The sequence below is a fragment of the Thalassophryne amazonica genome, chromosome 8 (assembly GCF_902500255.1).
Source record: "Thalassophryne amazonica chromosome 8, fThaAma1.1, whole genome shotgun sequence".
NCBI lineage: Eukaryota > Metazoa > Chordata > Actinopteri > Batrachoidiformes > Batrachoididae > Thalassophryne > Thalassophryne amazonica.
The window spans coordinates 39,167,997-39,194,433 of NC_047110.1; the positions used below are offsets into that span (position 1 = coordinate 39,167,997).

Here is a 26,437-nt window from a genome sequence, read left to right on the forward strand (position 1 = left end):
CTGTGGCTTATAATAACTGTAAATTCAGATGTCCTAGGTTCCTCCTGTCCTGAGCTGTCAGGCCCGTAAGGATGCACTTGGTCCCTGGTGGGGATATCCTTAAAATAAGAACAGTGTCGTGCAGGAGGTTTTTCCTCCCCTTTGACATTGAGTTATGGGGCTCTGGGCTCTGGCCGGTGGTCTGAACAATTTGTGGTGCAGCAACATCACCGCGCACAGAATGAATGATGCCCTGCCGTGTTTATGTTGGGGCGTTATCAATGTGCCGACTATAAATAATAAATGTGCCGACTATAAATAATAATTACCAAAAAAAAAAAAAAAAAAGACCCTATGCTTGACCAAAGGACTTTCATCCAAAAAGTCTGTTTTTCTTTCTGGTCTGAAAGTATTGGGGTTTTCCTCCTGGGCTCGCCCACGTGAGGCATGGGGGAGTTAAGAAGACGTGCACACCCACACGCCCATGTGTATGCTTTCAGTCATGTTTGCATGCAAAATACACATATGCACAGATGAGCACATACACACGTAGGCATGCTTGGGTTTAAATACATTAATGCACACATTGTAATTAGCTCCACTTGCTGATCTTGCTTTGAAGTACCCAAAGGGGGCAGTTCGCCCCCGGGTCATTATCTTCTCATAAATCTACTCTCTGTGCCAACAGAGCTTTTGCTTCGTCCTCCAGAGCCCCGCTTGGGTCTTTCTGCAGCTCGGGCCGTGGTATTATAAACTCGGAGAACATTTTGTGGGTTTGGTCTGTGCCAAAGCAAAACTTGGACCCACCCGCTAATTGCTAATTACAAGCCCCTACCCAGTGACGGCTTGACTTTTTGTCAGGGGCTTCTCTACTCGCTCTCCATGAAAGAAGCCCTGCAATCCAAGCCATAGGCTTTGGGCTTCAGCCCATAGATCCCCTGAGGAGCACCAAAGATCCACGACCCATGACTCACAACATGGGTATATGGGGGCCACGCACATTAAGTGGACCTATACATGGCAACGTGGTTGTTTTTATAACCTAATATAACTCCAAGCTGACTTGTCTCCTTTGTATGTTGGGAGCTTGCTACATTTCAATTGCTCCGTCATGAGTGGATTGTTGTTTCAAAGACAACCTTTCTGATTTATGAGGCAGTTAATGCCTTAAAAATCTCTCTCAAAGTCTTACATTGCAGACAGGTGGTGAATAGTGATACTTCAGGTGGCGTTAGTTTTAGGAGCCGGGATGGGCTCCCTTCCCTCCGACCTGTCACTGATTAGACTGTGGAATAAACAAAGCTCTAAATAATAGGATGAGAACAGCCCGGGGGAGCGGCTGGGGAGTTGTCTAGTCATGTTGCTTACAATTTAGGAGTCTTTTAGAATGACTCCCTTGCCCCATAAATCCTCTTCAAGAGATTATCTGATGTGAAGCAGGGGATGCTCAGCAAATCCAAATATTTTCCTGAACAGGTTGTGGATCATTCTTTGCAAGTGGAGTAATTTATTTCCCACACATCTTAAAATAGTGCATCAGTAAAGCATCAACGGGTGTGAAAGCTGCACGCGTTGGCTTTGGCATGAGCGCCAACCATTGTTGGTTTATTATTCTTCCAAACCACACAGACTTCATTTGTTTTTGATGTTCACTGTGACTATATGCAGTTCAGATAATGTTTGTTTAAGGGTTGTTGGAGTTTTGTCCCACTGAGTTCTTGATTACGCAGTGGGCTGCTCCCAGCAATGCCCTGTTATTGTGAGCTTTGCAAACCAAAGGCGGTTGACTCTGAAGTCTTTATATAGACATTACCTAAAGGTCAGAGGCCATGTGTGTGTTTGTGTTTTCTTTTCTTGTGTGGGTGTGTTCTCTCCTCCAGAGTGCCAAGAGTTCAACGCTCTGACACTATTCGCTGCATAAAGTCCTGCCAGCCCAATGACGTCGCCTGCATCCTGAGCCCAATCCACACAGTGTCCCACACCGTCATCTCCTTACCCACCTTTAGAGAGTTCACAAGGCCAGAGGGTACGTACACCTTCATCTTCAGCTTTTATAAACAGGGGTGCAAAAAACCTATCAGGCACACGAATTTTGCAAAAAAATAAGAAAATGATTAATAATAATCAAGTTGGTTGTCCTCAATGGGTAAAAAAAACCCTTATTTCTACTTTTTTATCATTCAGATTTCAACAAGAATTAATTGTGAGATTGGTCAATGTCAATTATTATGTTGCACAAAAAAGTGGAGTAAAATTTATTTTAAAAAGATCAGCAACCTTTTTCATTCAAAAATGCTTAAGCCAGTCTAACTGTTTTTTTTTGTAATTCTCTTGTCATAACTAAATTCTACTTCCATATTAGTTCAAATCTAAAAATTATTTTATAGCTGTCAAAAATATAAATCCAGCATATTTGTTTTCGCTCCATTTTTTCACGAGTTGAAGTAAAAGACTTTTTCAATGCACACAGAATGGTTATGTTCCTGAAATTTTGTTCATAGATTTATTACAATCTGTGTAACAGCTTTGCCAAGATAAACCATCTGCAGGGCAGGTGGTGCATTTCAAGATGCTGATTAAATAACTTGATTATTGCATAGATGTCTCTTGAGCTGATCACAATAAAAGACCACCCTAAAATGTGCAAATGATCTTGAAAAAGATCTTTATTAGGTGAGGAAGACTGGGCTGCACTGGTTACATGTGGTTGAATAGCATTGAATAATACACTGGAGGTGGCTTATGGTAGTGAAAGGAACATTTTCACCTATAACAGCTTTGGTGGACGTTCCTGTAGTCACCATGCCAGTTGCGTGCTCCCTCAAAACCTGTCATATGGCGCGTGATGGTCAGGGTGGGTAATTAATGGGGAACAGAATAAGATTGCAAAATATAAATCACTATAATCAGACAATATAAAAAAATATGAAATTAAATTATAATTACATAATCAGGGATTACTGGATTACATTTTGATGTTTAAAATACTGCAATTTGAAAATAATTAATCCTTCTTCAATGATGCAGTACTATTAATTTATCAACTGGAAGTGACCTAGAAGTAGCTCTACCTGTGTAGCCACTAGATGTCAATCTTTAGCCAATAGCCAGGGTTGACACTCTAATTGCAATATTTCAAGTAAAAGAAAATCTCCACAAGATGGACGAGTCAAACAGCCACAGCTTTTGACAATATTGCCATCATTTTGTGTTTATGAATGTGCACCACAAGACCATAGACAGTGAGTAAATGAAGAATGAAGTGTAATTTGTTTTGGGAATCAAAGACATAATTTTCAGATGACTGAAAGAGACATGTTTTAAGTGATTTTATTTTAATTTAGAATTGAATTTATACAATTTTATGAGATAAACAAAAAGAGAATATGTGTGGAGGTGTTCTTTTTTGTATGGTGTATTGTTTTCAAAAATTAATTTTGACATTATCCAGAAGTACTCAGATTATGTAAAACATTTTTGTAATTCAGTGGATTAGTTACTATTTACAAAAATGTCCATATAATATTAACTAACTGAGGACACTTCAAAGTAATCTGAGCCAACTCTAACCTTGCCATGTGACAAAACTCCACATTTTAAAGTAGGCTTTTATTGTGAAAAGTGAGGCACACCTGTGCAATAATCATGCTTCTAAATCAGCATCTGTCAGGTGGCTGTTTTCTCTTCTTGACAAATGTGAATTGCTTGCTAATGCTCATTGTCACAAGTTTGTGAGCAAAATTTGTGAGCATCATGCACTTTTTTGTGTGCATAGAAGTATTCGGTCTTTCACTTCATCACATCAAAACTAGGATTAAAAATGAAAGTGTTGCATTTATATTTTTATTGAGTGTATATGTCACATTTTTACAGCACTTTCTAGTGATGCCTCACATTCAGGTGGTCATTTTTCTTCTCTTACATTCAAGCACACAAACAAGAATTCAACCACTATTCCTTTTAGTGGAGGACATGTAGTTCTTCCATCTGAGCCACATTCCCATTGTGTATTTACTCCAAGAAATTTGACTTTGGCAGCAACACTCCGGTTTTGCCAAAAGTGGTTTTACACTTATCTGTTTCCAGTCCATTTAGAGCTCAGTTTACTGTGGTGCAGTTGGTAGAGCGAATTACCCCCTAATTAAGGGGTTGGTAGTCATTCCTGCTTCTGGGTTCTTGAGCAAGGCAGAAGAAAGAAGCTCCTAGATGCAATACATGTGAGATAGTGCTTTGAAAACAGGAATATCTTGTATATCTTATTCATGTGATGAAACACAGACATGTTGCCCCTGAGTAATTTCAGCTCAAGGTCTTCTCTCCAGTCTGAGTGGTTACTGAAACACAACAAGGGGTCATTTCATTAAGGTCCTAAAAAAGAAAGAGGAATTTCTCCTCATTTTCAGGATTTTGTTTTTATTCTAGGTTATAGTAAATGGGGGGGTTGAATAATTTATGCCTAAAATAAGATCACTGGTTATGAATGAGGGTTAATAGTGAGGGAGGTCAGAACATGGTGTGTTGCCTGTCAAGTACTAACAGACACCTGAATGAGCTAATCATCTCACAGCACAGCAGTAGTGCAGCGGATAACTGAAAAAATGCTTCAAATGGTGATGCAAGCACCAAATTTGGCACACATACTCCTTAGACATTACTCTTTTAAAAATGCCGGGTACCCACGTGAACTTTCAATAGGCGGCCAAGAAGGGGTCAATTGAAGTATTACACAGGGGTCAAAATTTAAAAATGCTCCAATCATATTGAAAGGTATTCCATATTATTTGTCTGATCATAAAGATTCCAAAAATGTATAGTTTGAACTATCTGTGAATGAATGGTCTGGAGTTATGGGGTAAAAACAGCAAGAACACTGAGAAAGGTCAATTTCAGTTTGTACAGGGGTCAAAAGTTAAAGTTGCTCCAATTTTGGTAAAAAGTGGTGCAAATTACTGGTTGAGCTAATAGGATTAATAAATGGAATAGTTTTGACTGTGTTGCATGCTTGGTTTGCAAAGTAAAGGTTAAACAATATCAGCATCCATTGGATTCTATGACATGTGACATATGCTACCCTGTAACATGATAACTAAGCATGATACATGATGCAAACTATTCCTTTTTAAAACCGTATTCACCCAACTAATAATTTGCATCACGTTTTACCAAAATTGGAGCAACTTTAAGTTTTGACCCCTGTACAATTTGAAATTGACCTTTGTCACTGTTCTTGCTGTTTTTACCCATAACTCCGGAACATTCATTCACAGATAGTCCAAACTATACCTTTTTGGAATCTTTATGATCAGACAAATAATATGGAATACCTTTCAATATGATTGGAGCATTTTTAAATTTTGACCCTTGTGTAATACTTCAATTGATCCCTTCTTGGCCGCCTATTGAAAGTTCACGTGGGTACCCGTCATTTTTAAAAGAGTAATGTCTAAGGAGTATGTGTGCCAAATTTGGTGCTTGCATCACCATTTGATGGATCCCTCAGTAAATATTCACTTATCTGCTGCACTACAGGGAGATGTTGAAAATATGTCAGGTGTGTCAGATGGTACTTGGGGACCAGGTTTGAGATCACTGGCAAATAGAAAGTTGTCTCTTGTGAATAACCTACAACCCCAAATCAGAAAAAAGTTGGATTGAAATATGGAAAAATCCAAATTAATAATAATAATTCTCATTAGTATTATTATTATTATAAATGCAATGATTGTTACATTTACTTTGACTTGTATTTCATTGATGATAATATGAGTCCAAGATATTTTATGTTTTGTGAGGCCCACAATATTTAATTTTTGACTATACATCCATTCCAGAATTTAAGGCCTGCAACACAATTCAAAAAAATTGAAAAGTGAAAGCATTTTCCATTGCTTCTCACAACATTTAAACAATGTTTTGGCAGTGAGGATACCAAGCAATGAAATATTTCAGGCATTATTTTGTCCCATTCTTCCTGCAAACAAATCTTAAGGTGTGTAACCAGAGGAGTCAACGCCACTTCTGGGCAAGGTTAACATAAGGCTTCTTTTTTGCACAGTTAAGTTTTTGGTGACATTTTTGAACGCACATCTCTATTGTAGTGCTTGACAAAGGTTTCCCAACGTAATCCCTTGTCCATGTGGTTATATCAGCTATTGATGCAGTGGCATCTGAAGGACTGGAGATGATGGCAGTTCAGCTTAAGGCACCTTGACAGCTGCACAAATTTGATCCCCGGACTGGCACACAATCTTGTGGGTCAATGAATAAGCTCCTCGTAAACTGTTGTTAACTGTGTGTGAACTGTGCACGCCTCCGTGCCATTGTGCAAAGAAAATTTTGAAGTGTTCAAAACATCTGGCACGCATTAATTCCGTAAACTATTTGTGAACATTGCATAACCTATTCGAAAACACTGCATGTCAATGTGGCATCTGAATGATTATGACGAGATGTTACATCCATAATAAACATAATTTTACAGATACATTATCAAACTCATAAGAAGGAATGAAAATGCTACTGTTTTACCAAAACATTACAATATATATTATAAATAGTTACCTTTGAGACAAGAGTCCAACTGCCTTCTGCAACGCCTGATGCGCACGAGACAACCTGCAGTTGTAGATAATTTCTTTGTGATCGTGAGAGCGATGAGAGAATGGTTTCATCAGCCAAGTTCTAAGAGCACATGAAATGATTATTTGGTAACACTTTACTTGAAGGTATCATCATAATAGTCACATACCACTGTCATAACTGTTACATGACACAATCATGAACGTGTCATAAACATTATGTCATTTTTTGGGGGGGTTATGTTGATTATAACAACTTGACTTTAATCAAAATGACATCACAAGAAGTTGTCTTTTGCCTTTTTGGTCTTCGGTTGTATGCAAACTTGTCAACTTGTCATTACAAAAACTGAATGACACTTAATGACAGCAGTCATAAATGCTTATGGCATTGACATAACGTTTATGACACCGTCATGACTGTGTCACGTTACAGTTATGACAGCGTCATGTCACTATTATGAAGATACCTTCAAGTAAAGTTTTACAGATTATTTTACGAGGTCTATTAGAAAAGTATCCGACCTTATTATTTTTTTCAAAAACCATATGGATTTGAATCACATGTGATTGCGTCAGACAAGCTTGAACCCTCGTGCGCATGCGTGAGTTTTTCCATGCCTGTTGGTTGCGTCATTCGCCTGTGAGCAGGCTTTGAGTGAGGAGTGGTCCAGCCCCCTCGGCGGATTTTCATTGTCAGGAAAGGGCGGAATGATTTGGGCTTTTTTCCATCAGAATTTTTTCAGAAACTGTTAGAGACTGGCAGCTGGAAACCATTCGAAAAATTTATCTGGCTTTCGGTGAAAATGTTACGGGCTTCACAGAGAATAAGGAGTGTTACTACAGCTTTAAGGACGGCTTGAAGGACGCTCGGCATGCCGTGCTCTGTGCCGCCATTGAGAGCCACAAACCACCGGATCATTTCTAAACGGATGGCTCTGTGGAGCCGGGACCGTCGTGTGCACTTTCTCTGGTTATCACAAGAGCTGGACATCAACCATTTTCCGGCAGATTTCACTTTTAACAAGAGATTTTGTCATGGAAAGCCGAGCGGAGGCTTCGCGCGTCACGATCGATTTGCTGATGGAGCGAGACAAAAGAACACCTCCGTTTTGGTCTCACAGGATGGCTTTGAGATGGCGTTCAGACAGCTGTCGGTGGTTTTTCCATCGAGTGATTATCTGAGAATTGTGGATGTGCCTGGACATGCCAGAACATGTCCCGTGAGGCTTCATCATGGCATTGCTTTGCGCCATGCGGCACCGCCGCGACGCGCGGAATTCCTCCGCACATCTGTCTCAATGTGCCGAAAAAGTGCTGATGTCCACGTCTTTTCACAATTCCTGTGCTAGTCAGACGACGTCCCGGATAAAATGCAGCGTCCAGTTTGGAAATGAATGGCACATTCCACTGTTACAGGAGTTTTTGTCATGGAAAGAGGAGTGGAGGCTTTGCGCGTCGCGGCGGTGCCGCATGGCGCACAGCAACGCCGTGATGAAGCCTCACGGGACATGTTCTGGCATGTCCAGGCACATCCACAATTTCTCGGATAATCACTCGATGGAAAAAACACCGACAGCTGTCTGAATGCCATCTCAAAGCCGTCCTGTGAGACCAAAACGGAGGTGTTCCTTTGTCTCGCTCCATCAGCAAATCGGTCTTGACGCGTGAAGCCTCCGCTCGGCTTTCCATGACAAAATCTCTTGTTAAAAGTGAAATCTGACGGAAAATGGTTGATGTCCAGCTCTTGTGATAACTAGAGAAAGTGCACACGATGGTCCCGGTTCCACAGAGCCATCCGTTTAGAAATGATCCGGTGGCTCTCAATGGCGGCATGGAGCACGGCGCGCCGAGCGTCCTTAAAGCCGTCCTTAAAGCCGTCCTTAAAGCCGTCCTTAAAGCTGTAGTAACACTCCTTATTCTCTGTGAAGCCCGTAACATTTTTACCGAAAGCCAGATAAGAATGGTTTCCAGCTGCCAGTCTGTAACAGTTTCTGAAAAAATTCTGATGGAAAAAAAGCCCAGATCATTCCGCCATTTCCTGACAATGAAAATCCGCCGAGGGGGCTGGACCACTCCTCACTCAAAGCTTGCTCACAGGCGAATGACGCAACCGACAGGCGTGGAAAAACTCATGCATGCGCACGAGGGTTCAAGCTTGTCTGACGCAATCACACGTGATTCAAATAAAATATAGTTTTTGAAAAAATAAAAAGGTCAGTTTCTTTTCTAATAGACGTCATATACAGCGTGACATTCAGCAGGTCAAAGCGGAACGCATTGGCACGACGAATTGTGTGGCAGTGTGGGGATCAAATTTGTGCAAGTGTCAAGCTGCCTTTAGGCTTGCAGCCTTGATGTTTATGGACTGAAATTCCTTCATATTCTTTGAATTGTTTAATGATATTCACCGTGGAGGGAGAAATGCAAATCCCTTCCAATCTTTCTTTGAGGAATATTGTTTATAACTAATTTCAATCATTTGTTCACATATCCATTGACAGACTGGTTTTGCTCCTCAAAGGATGTTTGAAATAGCATATATTTTTTAATACCATTACCAGCCCTAAATTGTCCCACCCCAACGTTTTTTTGGAAAGTGTTGCAGGAATGGATGCATATTAACAAATGAAATGAAGTTGACTCCACAAAACATGAAATACCATAAGATCATACAGTCTGCAATGAAACACTGAAACAGATGTCAAAGTTTATCTAAGAATCATTGCGGGGGGTGGGGGGTGGGGGGGGGGTACATTTTCCATATCATCTCAGCTTTTCTTGATTTGGAATGTAAATAATTTAAGACAGAAATCAACACTGTACACTTCGTGATTCCTGAGATATTCAGCAAAGCACACACGCACAGGCAATACGTGCACGCCTATCTTTTTTTTTGTCAGGCTGGCAAAGGATTTTGCAAAATTAAAATCATTATAAAAGGTAGTGCAGCTGAATGTTATCTCACCTTGTTGCCACCAAATAGTTGACAGAATCCATGTGAGCACCCCTGACCCCAGTTAGCTCTTCCACTATGTTGAGTCAAGGCTTGGCTAGCTCGCACCACATTGTGAATGCCATGCTGGTTGCATATGAATAACCAGCGTAATCACTCACAGTCAGTGACAGCTGACAAGCATCGACTAGTGAGGAGTGCACGTTTCAGACACACTCGTGTTCAGCTTCGTGGCGAGTTAAGCTCTTGTCGTTTCTCATAAGCCGCAAGTCGAGGCGTAAAGGACTCACAGTGGTTTTGAACAGCAGCACTGAAAAGTCTCATCCTTCCTGTGAACCTTTCAGTGAACAATAAACAAATACATGATTGTCTTTATCTCGGAGGGGATAAGGAAGTGTTGGCACAATGTGATTATGATGGATCGTCAAACATTTTTACTTTGCTATCTTCCGACAGAGATTGTTTTTCTGCGTACCACGGTGCCGGCCTACGCCAACTATCACTTCAACAATTATGATGTCAAGTTTGACATCTTGGAGGGTAACGTGGAGAACGCCTTTGACATTGTCAAGAGGATAGAGCACGGAATGTATGTGGGTAAGTACTGGGGATTTCAAATGTCGACGTTTGACAACAACAGCTTAATTCTTAATTTCGCCAATCTTGTGGCCTGAATGGAAAGACCACAGGCATGGCTATGGGGTGGTCTTCAAGTTCAAACCCCTCCTGAAATATTCCACACACGGTTATTGTGGAAACAAGGCTGGTTGAAACAATTCACTGAAACACTGAAATGCTTCACAAAATGATTTTGGTTTGAAATGTTACAAACGCTAAGGGACACTTCATTGTTTCTAAATACTTCAAACAGTAAAATAAACCATTACTTCAGAAAATAAGCCAATTTTGAAGCCCTGAAATGCTAATGGCCTTATCTTGAAAATCAGCAATGCAAGGTCTAAAGTGCATAGTACAGGTGCATTAGGAGTATATCCAACTATGCTTTGATATTTGCGCAGAGTGTAATCTTAGTGCAGAGCAGGGTGCAAGGTACATGGGTTGTATTTAGTATCATTTGTGTGTTAATTAATCATGGATGTGTTTTGTGTAACATCAGTTACACCAGTGTATCATCTCATCTGTCATTGGTTTTCAGAGCTATGTGTTCTTCAAGATGGTGTGTTACTATTTAAGTGGCAGGCGGTAGGTGACAGATGTAAGAGGTTTCCTGTAAGAAAATGAATTACGTGCAATCATTTACTGGACAAGGAGCATCCACCAAAGTTCCCTGAGGTGAAGCAATTGAGTGCCTCATTCTTTCAACACGTCCTCCAAATGCCAATCTTTTCCACATCCCATCTGGCACTGAAAGCTTTTCCCTCCCCACCCCCACACCTACTGCTCCTGGACCCTCCCATGTTCAAGCTTGCCTTGGTTCTCCCCTTTTTTGAATCCAGGGAGAAGAGACAACTAGCATAAAACAGCCCAGTCTCACGTTTTTTTTGTGCTCCCATGATGAAATGAGTCAAATTTTCGTGCCTTTTTTTTACTCACTATTCCTAACCCTACTCCTACCCCCGACCCTAACCTTAACCATAACCTAATTTTACTCTTCCAATTTTTGAACTGTTCACAAATTTCATTCCAATTCTTGAAATCATTGATAGTATACAGTATTCAGTCACAATCAGAATCAAATTTATTGCCAAGTAAGTTCTCGCATACAAGGAATTTGACCTGGTGTTATTGGTGCATAATCAACATAATAATAAAAAGAAAAGGAAAAAAAATACTTCAATACAACAGCAATAACTTCAATCATGTTCAAACTTCTTGAAACGGGATATTCGTAGTGACTATGCCTTGAAACTTGTTTTATCGTGCTCCATCAAGGTAAAAATTTTAAGCTGAATCAGTATTTGTTGCAGTTCTGGCTGAGGGCGCAGCTCCTTTTCTTTTGTTTTTGGGTGTGTTGCCATGTCTGCACTTTATAATCCAGCCTGTTAGAAGGCAAACCTGATTAAGCTGTTTCATCCCATTTTTGCACTTTTTTGAATCATGGGTGATCGTGGTAGAGTGAGTCCGTGTGGAATAGGGGCATAAGGCAGTGGCGTGAGTAAAGCAGTTACTTTAAAGCAAGATTTTTTGTTTGTTTTGAAAATGCTTGAAACAGCACAGTGGTGTCAAACAGTGTACATTGGGTCCACTACAAATGTATTCCTCGCTCCAGTCCTGGAAATGACATTTTGTGTCTGACAAAGTAGAAGGTTTTCTGACCAGCTTTTACATTTTGAAAAATGTATTTGTGTCTTTCTTCTTTATTTTAATAATGTGCATATGTGAGTTTGAGAACAGACAAAGAGCATAAAAAAGACCTTCCATAAGGAGTTTCATATCTGACACATCAACCATGGTCTTTGCAACGTGGCAGCAACATGTAGCTGTCATCATCGTCATGGAAGCTCTCAGTGTCTCTGTCTTCAGAACGCTGTCCCCTGAATGGCTGTTTGAGACAGACCAAGGACTGGTTCTCTCTTACCAAGTATTTGGCATTACTTTTCACAGTCTTGTGGTTGCATTTAATTCACTTATCCGTGGCTGTGCTTATCCACAAACAGATCATTACTTTCCACAATAATTCATGTTGGCCAGAAGTTACAAAAATACTGCATAAACCTGCCATGCACTTTTTCACATGCACACACCCGTCTGCATGAGTGATCACCGCTGACAAGCAGTTCGTCAAAACTACCTGTTTCACTGCAGCCACCAGCATGTACGTATAAAGTGAAAGTAGGGGCATCAAAAGTGATCTCCAACCATGTGTAACAATAACACTTCCCGTCATTTATCCTGCTGGCGGTCCAGTGCTACTGCACGCCTGTGTGAGCGCTGAACTGAGCGTTGCACCCAGGGCGATGAGGGTGCTGTGAACTTGAGGATGACACATTGTTGGCCCTGTCCAGGTGCTTTTCTTTTAAGTTCACAGCTGAGATGCAAGGAGGGTGGTAATGGAAGGGCAGCTTATACTTTTCATGATAATCAAATCAAATGTTAGTTTTTTTTATGATGAAAAAAGCCACAGGTGTGTAATTGGATTTTAATCAAACAAAAGCAAAAAAAAAAAAAGTTAAAAAAATTAATACATTTGTATAACAAGCAAAGTAACAAAACACAGCAGTGATGTGTCAGGATGATTAACCAGTAATGGAAAGTTTTAAAATAAGATTAAACTAGACATACCCCCAACACCACCACCAACCAAACTGGGGGGTTCGTGTGTAAATGAAAAGCTCTTGACTCCAACAGTCTGAGACATATAAATGAACAGACTTCATATATTCACTGATCCAGTTTCAAAGGATTGTTGCCTGACGTATTTTGAGCTCTTCAGTTTGGCCGTGTCAATGTCTGCTACAGTCCGGACACAGACCTGCATATCATCAGCACACAATACAAATGTAACATGAAGCGACACAGAAATGAGATAAGAAGGGCTATATAATGATGGGCAACAGAGATCACAACACTTTCAAATGAAGAAACAGGAGCAAATGTAGAAAACACACACAAAAAACACCTGCATCAATTCTACATAAAGTAATGACATACGAAATTCTTGCAAATAAAAAAAAACACTTGCAAGCACAATCGCACAATAACTACTACGACTACTACTACTAATAATACTTCTATATATTAAAAGCAAGTGGCGTCTGTGTACGTGTATGCTTGTGTGCATGTGTATGGCTTTGATCACAGAAAAACTGGGGAGAGCTGACATTTGCTGTTTGGTATGCTTATGTATTTTGGGTCACAGATGAACACCACCAAAACTGAATGGACTAATATTTCTGGAGAAACTAGGGATATTAGGTAGCAACAGTGAACAATGGACATTGATATCACCATTAATCAGCCCCTGGTAACCAGACAGTCTCATACCCCGTCACACTAGAGCCCGAATGAGGCAGAATGCTGCCGAATGAAAATTCAACCCAATATTCGGGAGGTGTTGAGGTGCACTCACAGCTTTCGGACAGCATTCTGAGTGCAGTTCAAACAGTAGGGCACAGTCAGGCACAGTCGTGTGGCCGCCCTGAATGTTGAAAACATTGGGCACAGTCAAAGTGGAAAAATATCGAACGGTGGTCGAAGTGCCGTCTGACTGCAATCTGACTGAATTCTAAACAATGGATGGCATGAAAACGGCATTTGTGACATTCTGATCACTTTCGAGAGGATGTTCGGCATGTTTCTGCCACGTCTAACCCTGGCCGAATGTCCCAAATGTTCCTGAGTGCACCATGAGTGCACTTTAGATTACCCAATCTAGAGCCTGTGCACCCCCACGGGCAACACATTAGTTTTTTTATAAAGCACTTTCACGAAAAATTACAAAGTGCTGTACAATTTAAACAAAAACATAAAATTACAACAAATATTTAAATAAATTCAAAAGAGAAACCAACCCATGCACATGATATATAACAACAAATTCATTTAAAGGTAGTTAAAGGTAAAGGTAAATTTCTCTTGAAATCCAAGTATTATAATGTGGGTTTATTTTAGAAATGTTTTGCAAAATTACAGCTCACTTTAATGAAAAGAACTTTTTTTTTTTTTAATTTAATGCCATCTGCAGGAGGACATGCATGTGCGCATGCGTGAGCTTTAAAAGACTGGAGGTTACCTTGATACAATGCCTGACCTTGACATTCATGAAATATCTTGTAATATCTTGAAAATCACACCAAAGGTGTTATCAAGGTACAAAAACAGTGTTTTTCATTTTAGAAGTGTTTATTTCTCACTAGCTTTTACAAAGTATATGACAAACATCTTAGATTTACATATAAACACCTTAGTTTCAGAGCATTTTCCACCGTGTTGGATTAGGAGCCAGAGAGACCAGCTAGTGACATCACTGTACCTCTCCACTCTGAGTGGTTGTCACCATGTGCTTCCCATAGTGCTTTGCACAAGTCTGGATAAGCCCCCACGTGATCTTTGACATCACTTTTGTCTCAATCATGGTCTCATCCGTTACTGCCATAAGTAGCTCAAGGCCGTCTGTTCTTTAGAAAACTTTCTCTTCAGGGGGAATTTTTTTAATATTTTTTTTTCTCGACAGTGTGAATTTTGATCGTATTGGTGATGTCATATTATGAATTCCCTGCTTCAAGGCTAATAAATAAAGTTATAGTGGTGCCAAAGAAAATTCTTTTTAGGCCTTAAATCTTGACATTTCTTGAATGGAACACTTTTTGAAAATGACAAAAAGATTGTATAGGACAAGGCCTTAAAAACATTGGATGAAATTAAATTAAAATAATAAATGAGGAATAATTTTCTTTGGGTGCTGTGGGGGTGCTATGACAAATCCAGGGGGAGCTCTAGTGCCCCCTTGGTGCCACTTTGGCGCCACCCATGCTTTATTTAAAATAAAATTGTGCTGTACACTACTTTTTAATTCATTTTTGTATTTTTGCATATAACAATGCGATTAATCATGATTTATCGTGGAAAATCATGCGATTAATCGTGATTAAAATTTTATTTATATATATATATATATATATATATATATATATATATAATGGCATGTAGGTTTCTGTGTTTAGCCTGTGTTTTATTTCCTCACAGTTGCAGGGTATGTTTCACCTTTATGTTAATTTTTGTGAAGTTGGACTAAATCAGTGGTGGTGATTTCACTGATGAACTCATCCCATCTGCTCAAAGTGATGTCAATTAGTGAAATCACCTGCTGAAGTCAGCGGTTGCACAGAAAACTTGCACTCTCTTGACATTTTCTGGATTTGTTTGGACAACACTGGACTAAAGTGACTGAGCGCTATCCCTTGAGGCTGAGGAATAATCCTCCAAGTGCACTTTATAACTCTTGATCAAGCATAAGTTATGCACAGCATGCCAGCTTTGTGCTGTGAACGTCTTGAATTAAAAGAGAATAAAAGAATGGAAATGAAAAGGACAAAGATTGTGCATCTTGCCATATCATTAGGTTGTAGGTTACATTATAGTGAGTTCTAGCTCGATTTTGTTTAATATGAATTCGCTGTTTCACAGTTGTGAATCTCGCGCCATCACACGATCCATGACTCGCACAAGAGGTCGGTTTCAGGAGCTCAGCACTCACAGTGTAAACAAACCTCGTGATGTATGGCCAATAATACATCCTCTAGATAACCCTATCAACTTGGAAGAACGTGTCATCATCATAATTGCCCGTGAACTTGCTGGATCAATGCCATCCACATCCTCGCTTTACCATTGTTTACATGCGCTGTGAAACGGCGGAACTCTGCTGGTGTCGTGGTGCATCCTGGGAAGCGCAGGAGGCCACCAAGGGGATTATGGGAAATGTTAAAATACCGAATTGGCCTAGGCTTTAAATATTCACACCATCTCTATCATACTTTTACCAGACTTTGATCCTTTGGTATTCTGGCTGTAATTGTTACTTGTACTGCACCTTGAGCCTTCATTGCACCAGTTATATTACTTATATTGTTGTTAGTAGCCTTAAGGGCCTACAGTCATTATGCTACACCACATTCCCCTCCACTGGATGTATAATGAGGTGCATTAAATTATACTAGCACATTGCCTGTGGGCATCCACAGGCTGTACTGACCCAAACTACATAAGCATACCTAAAGGCAAATGTCAGCTCTCCCTGGTTTCTCCATGATCGAAGTTGCACACATGCACAGACCTACACAGAAGCTACTTGGCTTTTAATAAATAGATTTTAGCATTTCAGAATGCCAAGTCCTTACTTCTGCAGTTATTTTGGTGAAAGTAACTCCAAAGTAATGCAGGAGTTGTGTAACACATTACAATTCAGAGACAGTAATATTGTAATGTAACTAATTACTTTGAAATAACATAAACTGCAAGATGTTTTTATGCAAATGCCTGCTGGGGAATTGATGCAGGTGTACATGTTCTTCATATTTAGTGTTTTCTGCATTTGTTATGGTTGTCTTGATTTGGAAATGTTGTGGTCTTTCTCAACCACCTTATTACATAGAGGGAAAAACTGCAGAGAGGTGCGAAGTATTTTACAACAACAAAAAATTCTACCATGTGAATCACATTGAAAATGATGTGGTGATGGATACACGAAGAGATGTCCCGTCAGTGTGTCCACCTGGCTGAGACTATGAGCAAACAGTGCACCATGTGTGACTTGCTGGTTTGCAGATGCACATAAAAGGTCCTCTCATACATCTACAGAAACAGATGTGTGTGTATAAAACACTTGTATAATCCAGACAAGAATGTGGGAGAAAAAGCTTTTATTACCAGTAATAATTCACATATTTCCCTGTAAAAACAGTTATAATTATACTAGACTGTAATACAACTGTATGTTTTTGTTGGAATGTGTTGTGGTGCATGTGCGATAAGCCTGATAGTTCAATATACTGGATGTTGTATGTGTCATCCTCTCTGTGTCTCTGAGTGCATGTCAAAGGATATAAAGCCAACTGCTTTTATAGCAGTGCTCGTTTACAGGGGTAAGAATGTATGTGTGCAGAAAAAAAAAAAAACAGACAAAATGAGTGACTGAAAGAGAGAAAGAAAATATGTGCAGAAGTAATCCAGGGCGCTTTGCTTCATGTGGTTAAATGTATTGTTCCATTTCCCCACGCTTGGCCTCAGTGTCTCGCTAAGCATTAGAACACTTAAATGGACAACCACATGAAAGGTCTGTTTGTGAGGATCCACTTCTCCCCCAAAACACACTGGATGCTTGTTGGATGCAGTTTGTGCATGTTATCACCATTGCGGATTATGATGTGCTCGTCTGTGCAGCCATGTCGATGTAGGCCCTCATAGTTTTATGTAGCGGCTTACACTTCTTGTGTCTTAGCTCACAGTTTCAGCTGTTGCATAACTACTGTATGAGGCTCGCTGACGTGTCACTTGAGGAGGTTTCCAGTATCTCCAGCGTCTCCAGTGGTGGATTGCAGTTTAGTGAGATGTGAGGCGTAACAGACTGTGAGGCCCCCAGTTTAGTGTTTCTGAAAGGATAAAAGAAGATTAGGAACAAGTACGAGACGGAGGAACAATGGAGGAATCCTCCAAAAACAGATGGGCTTGGACTTTTCTCCTTGTTACTGTAAAGGATCGAGTCATAAATCACAACCTGAGTTTAATTCACAGTGCCACCTAAGTGTTTAACTAACACCAGCTAATTATCTATAACACAATAACCACAGCTACCTGTGGGATTGGATTGGAATATGAATATATAGAGTGGGGACTTGATTCTATGTGTTTGCTCCCGGCTGCCTGTCTATATCCGTGGACATGACACTCCAATTCAGCTTTAAATTTTTACCAGCCTTAGCTGAGGAAGTAACCTGCAATGAACTCGTGTCCTGTCAAGGGTAAGTCATAAACTCTGTCCTACCCTATCCTTTGAAATTCATTTTATTAGTAACAGAACAGGTCTCTGCCTCAATTTCATCTAAATTCAGGGTCTGTTAGTGAAGCTATAGGGCTAGTTGCCGGCAATCACCTTCGTATTTTCTCTGCTTTCCTGCTGATTTACTGCTGATGAACTCATACATTAGGGCCTCTTCACACATAGTGCGAAGTTTGGTCAAAGTGCACATAAAGCAGGAATCGTGTGCAAAACATGTAAAATTGTAGCTGCCTCAAATGCCTCATACACCTGTTGCTACAACTATTTGCGCACACCAGCGGCTGAAAGACAAAGTGTGTGTTGGGTGAACCCATCGAACCATATCATGGCAGGTGTCGGCTAAATTCTAGGTGACACGCATGAACATCTAACACCGCTCGCATGGCACTTAGAAAATGTGTGCCATTTGTAGCAGTAACATGGCAACAGTCTGCAGACAATCATTGTCGTGCTGGCAGTGAAATTTGTCTAAGTTCCCCACGAGTGTGGCTTTGGTGTGTGCGCTAAACTGACAGGAGGTGTCCGCAGACAGAAGCAGCTGTGGAGATCTGTGGATCTGGACATCCCAGCTGGACAACAGGTACTGTGTTTGGACAGACATGAACTAACAACTGCCCACTGTGACGCATGTGTGTCTGCTTACTGCCCTTACATGGACATAAATAAAAACTTTTAATGTCCACAATAAAGTAAACCGTTAGGAGAACCACCACGCAGTCCCCAAAAATATGATATAATAAACACCCAAAGATTTATACCTCACAGATTGACTAGATTTCTAATGAATCCAGTACCCCTGTTTCCATTGTCGTGCATCCATGTTGTGTGGAACAATTTTCCTTCAGCCATCTTTGTTGGCTGTATGCACTATTTTCGGGTCACATGATGGTGTCAAAGGTCATTTCCAGGTGACGCGTAATATAAATTTGTCATCTGCTCACAAAATAAAACATTTTAAAGATGAATAATCTTGTTTAACATACCATTTTTGAAAAAATACAGTTTTCTGGAGGTATAAAAACAAACCATCCCTCGTCTGGGGAGCAGTGTGAGCGGATCCAGTTTGTTGGGGATGGAGGATGGATCACCTTCGTTTCTGGCTCAGGTGATCCTTCCGCCATCCCCAACTCACTGGATCCGCTCACACTGCTCCCCAGATGAGAAATGTTTTGTTATTGGACTTTCTTGCTTCTTCTTCTTTCAAGTTCATTGGTGGATTGCAACCCAACACGGTGCATTACCAGTGGTGTGCACAGTTCCGCTAATCCGCTGACCACTAATTATGGAAGATAATGTTTTCATTATCGGATTAGTTTTTCAGATAACTTTGAAAACCATCATTGGATCAATTATCTTCCGATAAATTTTGGTCCGATAATTTTTAGACTGCTAACGTGGTAAACAAAGCTTAACAGTTACAAACATTTATGAGGTCCATAATCAGTTGAGTACCGACCTGTTAAATGTTTTATAGTAGATGTGTAGTTATATCCTCTGCAAACAGAGGAGAGCTGGTTCCACAAGAAACCGCTCTATCATCTGCAGGCAAAGGAAAGCTAGTCACAGAAAAGAAAAAAATTAATTTCTTTTAACACCATACTGATATGCTGGCAATATCACCCAAGTCATCCAGAGGCATGCAGTTTTAACTTATGGTTAAAATTTTAACCAAACTAATTTCGGACAACTTATTTAAATTAACGTCACATCTGAAGTTTTATAAAGTGCAAATATCAGCTATATGTTTTAGTTTTAAAGTAATGCACTAATTTCGAAGGTTTTAGTGTGGGCATGCTGTGTCGAGGTGCATTATGGGTACCCTCATTACATTCACGACAGAAGAAATGCATTTGAGATGCTCTGATCAGGCTCCACATAGACAACAGCATTAAACTCTTTGTATATTGTGCCTAAAACCCTTGTGAATATATTCTATGGGTTTATAGACATTGTTATTGTGTTTGTTTTATGTAAAAATGACAGAAGACGCCCAGGTTGCTTCTCCATTATTTTCAATTGGAATCACTGCAATCGATTCCTATTTGCTCTTTAACGTCTTGCTTATGTCAAACACTGTCATCTTTGTTCCAGAGTAATACATATAAGATGTCTGAAATTCAATTTGCGTTTATTAAATTCCACGCATCTTAAACGTAGCAGACACGGATTATCTGGAAATTTGTTTTGGCAAGTTTTCACGGTCTCTACTGCCATCTACTGGCCAGTAGTGTTCATGGCAGTAAGTACTGAGCGTCTGGGCACCAGGAGATGACACTGTTCTATTTACTTTGACACCGGTTATATCAGATGGCCATTTAATTACAACTTGGCTTTTTTTTTTTTTTTTTTGCAAATGTACGGAGCCCGCCTGGGGACATGGTTAATTTTTTTTGGCCCAGATTATTGCATTCCCTCGCAACACCTTTTGCGTTCCCTTGCAATATTATTGTATTACCACGCAATAGTTTTTGCGTTCCCTTGCAATAACCTAATATCACATTAAAGCTCATGCCTATCAGAGCACACAGTGAGTGAAATCAGGTGGGGGGAGACTGAACGCATACAAGGTCTATTAGAAAAGAAACCGACAGTTTTATTTTTTTTAAAAACTATATGGATTTGAATCACATGTGATTACATCAGCCAAGCTTGAACCCTCGTGCGCATGCGTGAGTTTTTTCACACCTGTCGGTGATGTCATTCGCCTGTGAGCATGCCTTGTGGAAGGAGTGGTCCAGCCCCCTCATCGGATTTTCATTGTCTGAGAAGTTGCTGAGAGACTGGCGCTGTGCTTGATCAAAATTTTTTCAAGAACTGTGAGGCACATCCGAGTGGAGACCATTCGAGAAATTCAGCTGGTTTTCGGTGTAAATTTTAACGGCTGATGAGAGATTTTGGATTGTTTCTATCGCTGTAAGGATTTCCCATGGAACGGGACGTCACGCAGCGCTCCGAGGCGACGTCGTCATCCTGTTTCAAGCTGAAAACCTTCAAATTTAAGCCTCTGTTGACCCAGGACGTCGTGAGAGAACAGAGAACTTTCAGAAGAGGTCGGAATCAGCAGTTTATCCGGACATTCCACTGTTAAAGGAGATTTTTTTAATGAAAGATGTGCGGACGGATTGGTGCGTCGGCTTGCAGCCGGCGCGGCGCACCCACCACAGGAAAAACACCTCCGTGTTGATAACCATTTGTAAAATCCAGGCGGCTTTTGGTGGCTTCCAGTTGAGTGAGTATCTGAGAAATTGTTTAACAGCAGGGCATGTTCCAACCTGTCCTTAAGGCTTCCAACGGAAGCCGTCTGAAAGGCACCTGAAAGCCATCCTGTGAGACCAACACGGAGGTGGTTTTGTCCCGCGGCATGAGCGGCATGGTGGCGCAATCATCCGCTTCTCTTTCCATGAAAAAACTCCTGTAACAGGAGAATGTGCCGAAAAAGTGCTGATGTCCACGCCTTCTGCCTTTTTTGTGAAAGTTAGACGACGTCCCGGATCAACAAAGCCTTCACGTTGGAAATGATCTGGTTGTTTGAGCGGGGTTTGAGCCTGTCGCTCTCAGATGCTATGGGCGGTCATTAAACCGGCTGGAGCACTCCTTAATCTGTGTAATCCCCATAAAATCGTCGCTGAAAGCCATCTAAATTTTCCGAATGGTGTCCAGCTGGAGGTCTCTCACAGTTTCTGGAAAAATTTGATGCAGCAAAGCTCCAAATCGTTCAGACATTTATTCGCAATAAAAATCCGATGAAAGGGGTGGACCACTGCTCACACAAAGCCTGCTCACAGGCGAATGACGCAACCGACAGGCGTGAGAAAGCTCACGCATGCGCACGAAAGTTCAAGCTTGGCTGATGCAATCACACGTGATTCAAATCCATATGGTTTTTGCAAAAAATAAAAAGGTCTGATACTTTTTGGACAGACCTCGTATATGTGTTGGCCATCTCTGTTTATTTAATCCCTTTCTACAGCACACTCAGCAAAACAACAACATGCTTAGGTTGAGGCTGTGGGTATGACCAGGCAGATTCACATTTCCAGCCCTGTATATGTGTGGGCCATCTCTGTTTATTTAATCCCTTCCTTCAGCTACTTTATGTTCTCATCTGTTAAACACTTGACTGTCCTGTACAACCCAGTTTGCCCTCCTCTCTGAATACATTCATTTTATGTTTGTAAAATTGCAATGTAAAAACAGTGACCACTACCTCAATTTTGATTCATTTATATTTACATTTACTGTTACCTACCTTTTGTGTGTAATTTTGTTATAAATTTGATTGCAAAACAAAGTCTGCATGATGGACTTCAAATGTGTTTGTCTTTTAACCAAGTATTCCCACTTAGTTTGGGGAGTCCAAACTATAATATGTAGCCCTACAAATTATATATATTCTGACTCCTCATGACATGGGGAACAAACTGGTACCATGTTTTAAAAAGTTGAACTGAAAGTTACCCCCAAAATAGCCATTTATGTAAGACCATACAGTGTTGTACCATGTGCAACAAAGTCACAAACTGTAATATGTAGCCCTAAAAACTATATACGAGGGCTGTCAATAAAGTATAGGTCCTTTTTATTTTTTTCAAAAACTATATGGATTTCATTCATATGTTTTTACGTCAGACATGCTTGAACCCTCGTGCGCATGCGTGAGTTTTTCCACGCCTGTCGGTGACGTCATTCACCTGTGAGCACTCCTTGTGGGAGGAGTCGTCCAGCCCCTCGTCGGAATTCCTTTGTCTGAGAAGTTGCTGAGAGACTGGCGCTTTGTTTGATCAAAATTTTTTCTAAACCTGTGAGGCACATCGAAGTGGACACGGTTCGAAAAATTAAGCTGGTTTTCGGTGAAAATTTTAACAGCTGATGAGAGATTTTGAGGTGATACTGTCGCTTTAAGGACTTCCCACGGAGCGAGACGTCGCGCAGCGGTCCCAGGCGCCGTCGTCAGCCTGTTTCAAGCTGAAAACCTCCACATTTCAGGCTCTATTGATCCAAGACATCGTGAGAGAACAGAGAAGTTTCAGAAGAAGTCGGTTTCAGCATTTTATCCGGATATTCCACTGTTAAAGGAGATTTTTTTAATGAAAGACGTGCGGACGGGTCCGCGCGTCAGGACGCAGCCGGCGCGGTGCGGCGGCACAGGAAAAACACCTCCGTGTTGATAACCATTTGTAAAATCCAGGCGGCTTTTGATGGCTTTCAGTGGATTGAGTATATGAGAAATTGTTTAACAGCTGGACATGTTCCAACTTGTCCTTAAGGCTTCCAACGGAGGTGTTTTTCCTGTGGCGGAGTGTCGCAGCGGCTGCGAGCCGACGCTGCAATCCGTCCGCACGTCTTTCATTAAAAAAAATCTCCTTTAACAGTGGAATATCTGGATAAAATGCTGAAACCAACTTCTTCTGAAACTTCTCTGTTCTCTCACGACGTCCTGGATCAATAGAGCCTGAAATGTGGAGGTTTTCAGCTTGAAACAGGCTGACAACGGCGCCTGAGAGTGCTGCGCGACGTCTCGCACCGTGGGAAGTCCTTAAAGCGACAGTATCACCTCAAAATCTCTCATCAGCTGTTAAAATTTTCACCGAAAACCAACTTAATTTTTCGAACCATGTCCACTTCGATGTGTCTCACAGGTTTAGAAAAAATTTTGATCAAACAAAGCGCCAGTCTCTCAGCAACTTCTCAGACAAAGGAATTCTGACGAGGGGCTGGACGACTCCTCCCACAAGGAGTGCTCACAGGCGAATGACGTCACTGACAGGCGTGGAAAAACTCACGCATGCGCACGAGGGGTCAAGCATGTCTGTCTTTAACTATATGAATGAAATCCATATAGTTTTTGAAAAAAATAAAAAGGACCTATACTTTATTGACAGACCTCGTATATTCTGAATCCTCATGGCATGGGGAACAAATGTACAATTTTTTAAAAGTTGAACTGAAAATTCCCCCCAAAATAGCCATTTATGTAAGACCTTACAGTGTTGTACCATGTGCTTTTCATGCTGCCACTTCTGTCTTTCTTTCTGTCTGTCCAGGATAAACTCCCAAACTATAATATGTAGCCCTAAAAACTAATCATCATGACATGGGGAACAAACTGGTGCCATTTTTTTTAAAAGTTGAACTGAAAATTACCCCCAAAATAGCCAGCTGTGGGTATGACCAGGCAGATTCAAATTTCCAGCCCTGTATATGTGTTGGCCATCTCTGTTTATTTAATCCCTTCCTTCAGCTACTTTATGTTCTCATCTGTTAAACACCTGACTGTCCTGTACAACCCAGTTTGCCCTCCTCTCTGAATACATTCATTTTATGTTTGTAAAATTGCAATGTAAAAACAGTGAAATACGCCACTACCTCAATTTTGATTCATTGATATTTACATTTACTGTTACCTACCTTTTGTGTGTAATTTTGTTATAAATTTGATTGCAAAACAAAGTCTGCATGATGGACTTCAAATGTGTTTGTCTTTTAACCAAGTATTTCCACTTTGTTTGGAGAGTCCAACTCTTATAGTTCTGCTGGACAAACTTTAGCCCATTAACTATTATATTTATAAGACATCAGCATTACAACAACAAATGTTGGGCAATTGTTTTGATTAAAATGATTGGCATTTAGCTTATATCTAAAACAGGTTAACCCGGGCAGGGCCGGGTATCCCAGCTAGTCAGCTTATACTATTGGTCTGTACTTTTATGTTCTTTTTACATGCTCAATAGTTTATACCTTCTTTCACTCTGGCTGCACACATACACAGACATATGCATACTTCTTGACAACAGACCAAGCAGTGTAAGAGCTGCAGTGCTCTGTCCTTGCTTCTCATCATCCATCACTGACTTTCCCAGTGCCGTCACATGTGGATGACAACTCTGACAGTGTTATGCATCTGTGCAAACACAGTGGCCCTCAGCACTTGGAAAACACAATCACAGCCACTCAAACACTTACACAATCCCATGACAACCACAACAGAGGAGCCATGACCACACAAAACCCTTTCAGGTAGCCAGATCAACCGAAGAGATGCATGCCATCCTCCCAACATTTCTGACACATCGTGCACAAAACTGGAAACACAAACAGTGGAGGAATGCACCTCTCATGCTGATGCTGTCATCTGATTGTGATTGAACAGGGTACATGATGGGATGATGACTTCAACAGTCAACAGGTGGACGAAAAAGTGTTTGAAAACACTGACTCTGTGGTCCGCACTGGAAATATGGACTATGTCTGGGGGAGTTTCTGCTGTGTGTGGTGTCAAGCAGATTGGTGGTGTTTTTGCCTCTAATGAATCACTGCTGGAATCCCTGGTTAAATTCTTCACACACTATATATCATGTTGGAGGATTAATCAGCACTGACCAGTTCATGAAGCATTCTGTGTGTCACATGACGTATTCATACCTTCAGTTGCCCAAGGAAGGCCCAAGAGCTAGATGTGGTCCACACATCTTGATCCACAAATATTGAGAGAATTCATAATCTTACCCCTCGGCATCTCACCACACATATGTTGGTGAATACTACAAATGCAACACCAGTGATGGAAAATTATGATTGAGAAAAATAGTGTAAATATATGATGTGTAAATAGATGATGATGATATGCATAGCTAATATATAGCGCAAACAAATTGTCTTGATTACATCCTCATTTGGGGACTATGCTTTTTGACTTTAAGCACTTTCACGTTAGATTAGAAAAAACGTTACTGATCCCTTGGCAAAACTCCCTCAAGAAAATTGAGGTTTCAGCAGCATTGTATAGCAGCACACAGGGTAAGAAGCACATAGAATATCAAAAGTGAAAGTAAAAAAGAAAAACAGACACACTGGTCAATACTGGTTTACTGGCTACTACCGTTCCTCTCATTCCTGACCTCTGTCTTCCTGTTACTCCTCCTCCCCCTGAGTGAGGAGTTGTACAGTCTGATGGCCTGAGGGACAAAGGAGTTTTTCAGTCTGTTGGTCCTCCACTTGGGAAGGAGCAGTCTGTGGTTGAAGAGGCTCCTCTCACATCCAATGACAGGCAGGTTAGGTGAATTAGAAACTATAAACATTGATCGTAGCTGTGGAGAATGTGTTTGTGTGTGGCCTGCTATAGACTGGCGTCCTGTGAAGGGTGTACCCCGCCTCATACCCTATGACTGTTGGGATAGGCTCCAGGCCCCTTCACCCTTAATTGGAGTAAGTGGGTATAGAAAATGAATGAACTCAATATTTATATCCAAACTATGTACCTTTAAAACATATTACAAATTATATAAAAAACGAGCCCATGTGTTGTACAATTGATTCTCGAAAAATGCATTTTTTTCAACTTACAGAGATCCAGATTTGGCAGATTGTTGGCCCATGGCTCAGACACTGTATGTGCTCTAAAATGCTGCTATATGATGGCCCTGTCACATCTTGACGATTTCGCCTGCGTATGCCGACCGCATT

At 40.8% G+C, this 26,437-nt stretch overlaps 1 protein-coding gene across 1 annotated transcript in view; it reads left to right on the forward strand.

The window, feature by feature from the left end:
- Positions 1-26,437, forward strand: part of fbln1 (fibulin 1) — a 119,390-nt gene that overhangs the window by 63,159 nt on the left and 29,794 nt on the right. Inside the window, exons 15-16 of the mRNA XM_034176028.1 lie at positions 1,860-2,005; positions 9,970-10,110. Of these exons, the coding sequence (XP_034031919.1) occupies positions 1,860-2,005; positions 9,970-10,110 (287 nt within the window). The remainder of the gene's footprint in view (positions 1-1,859; positions 2,006-9,969; positions 10,111-26,437) is intronic.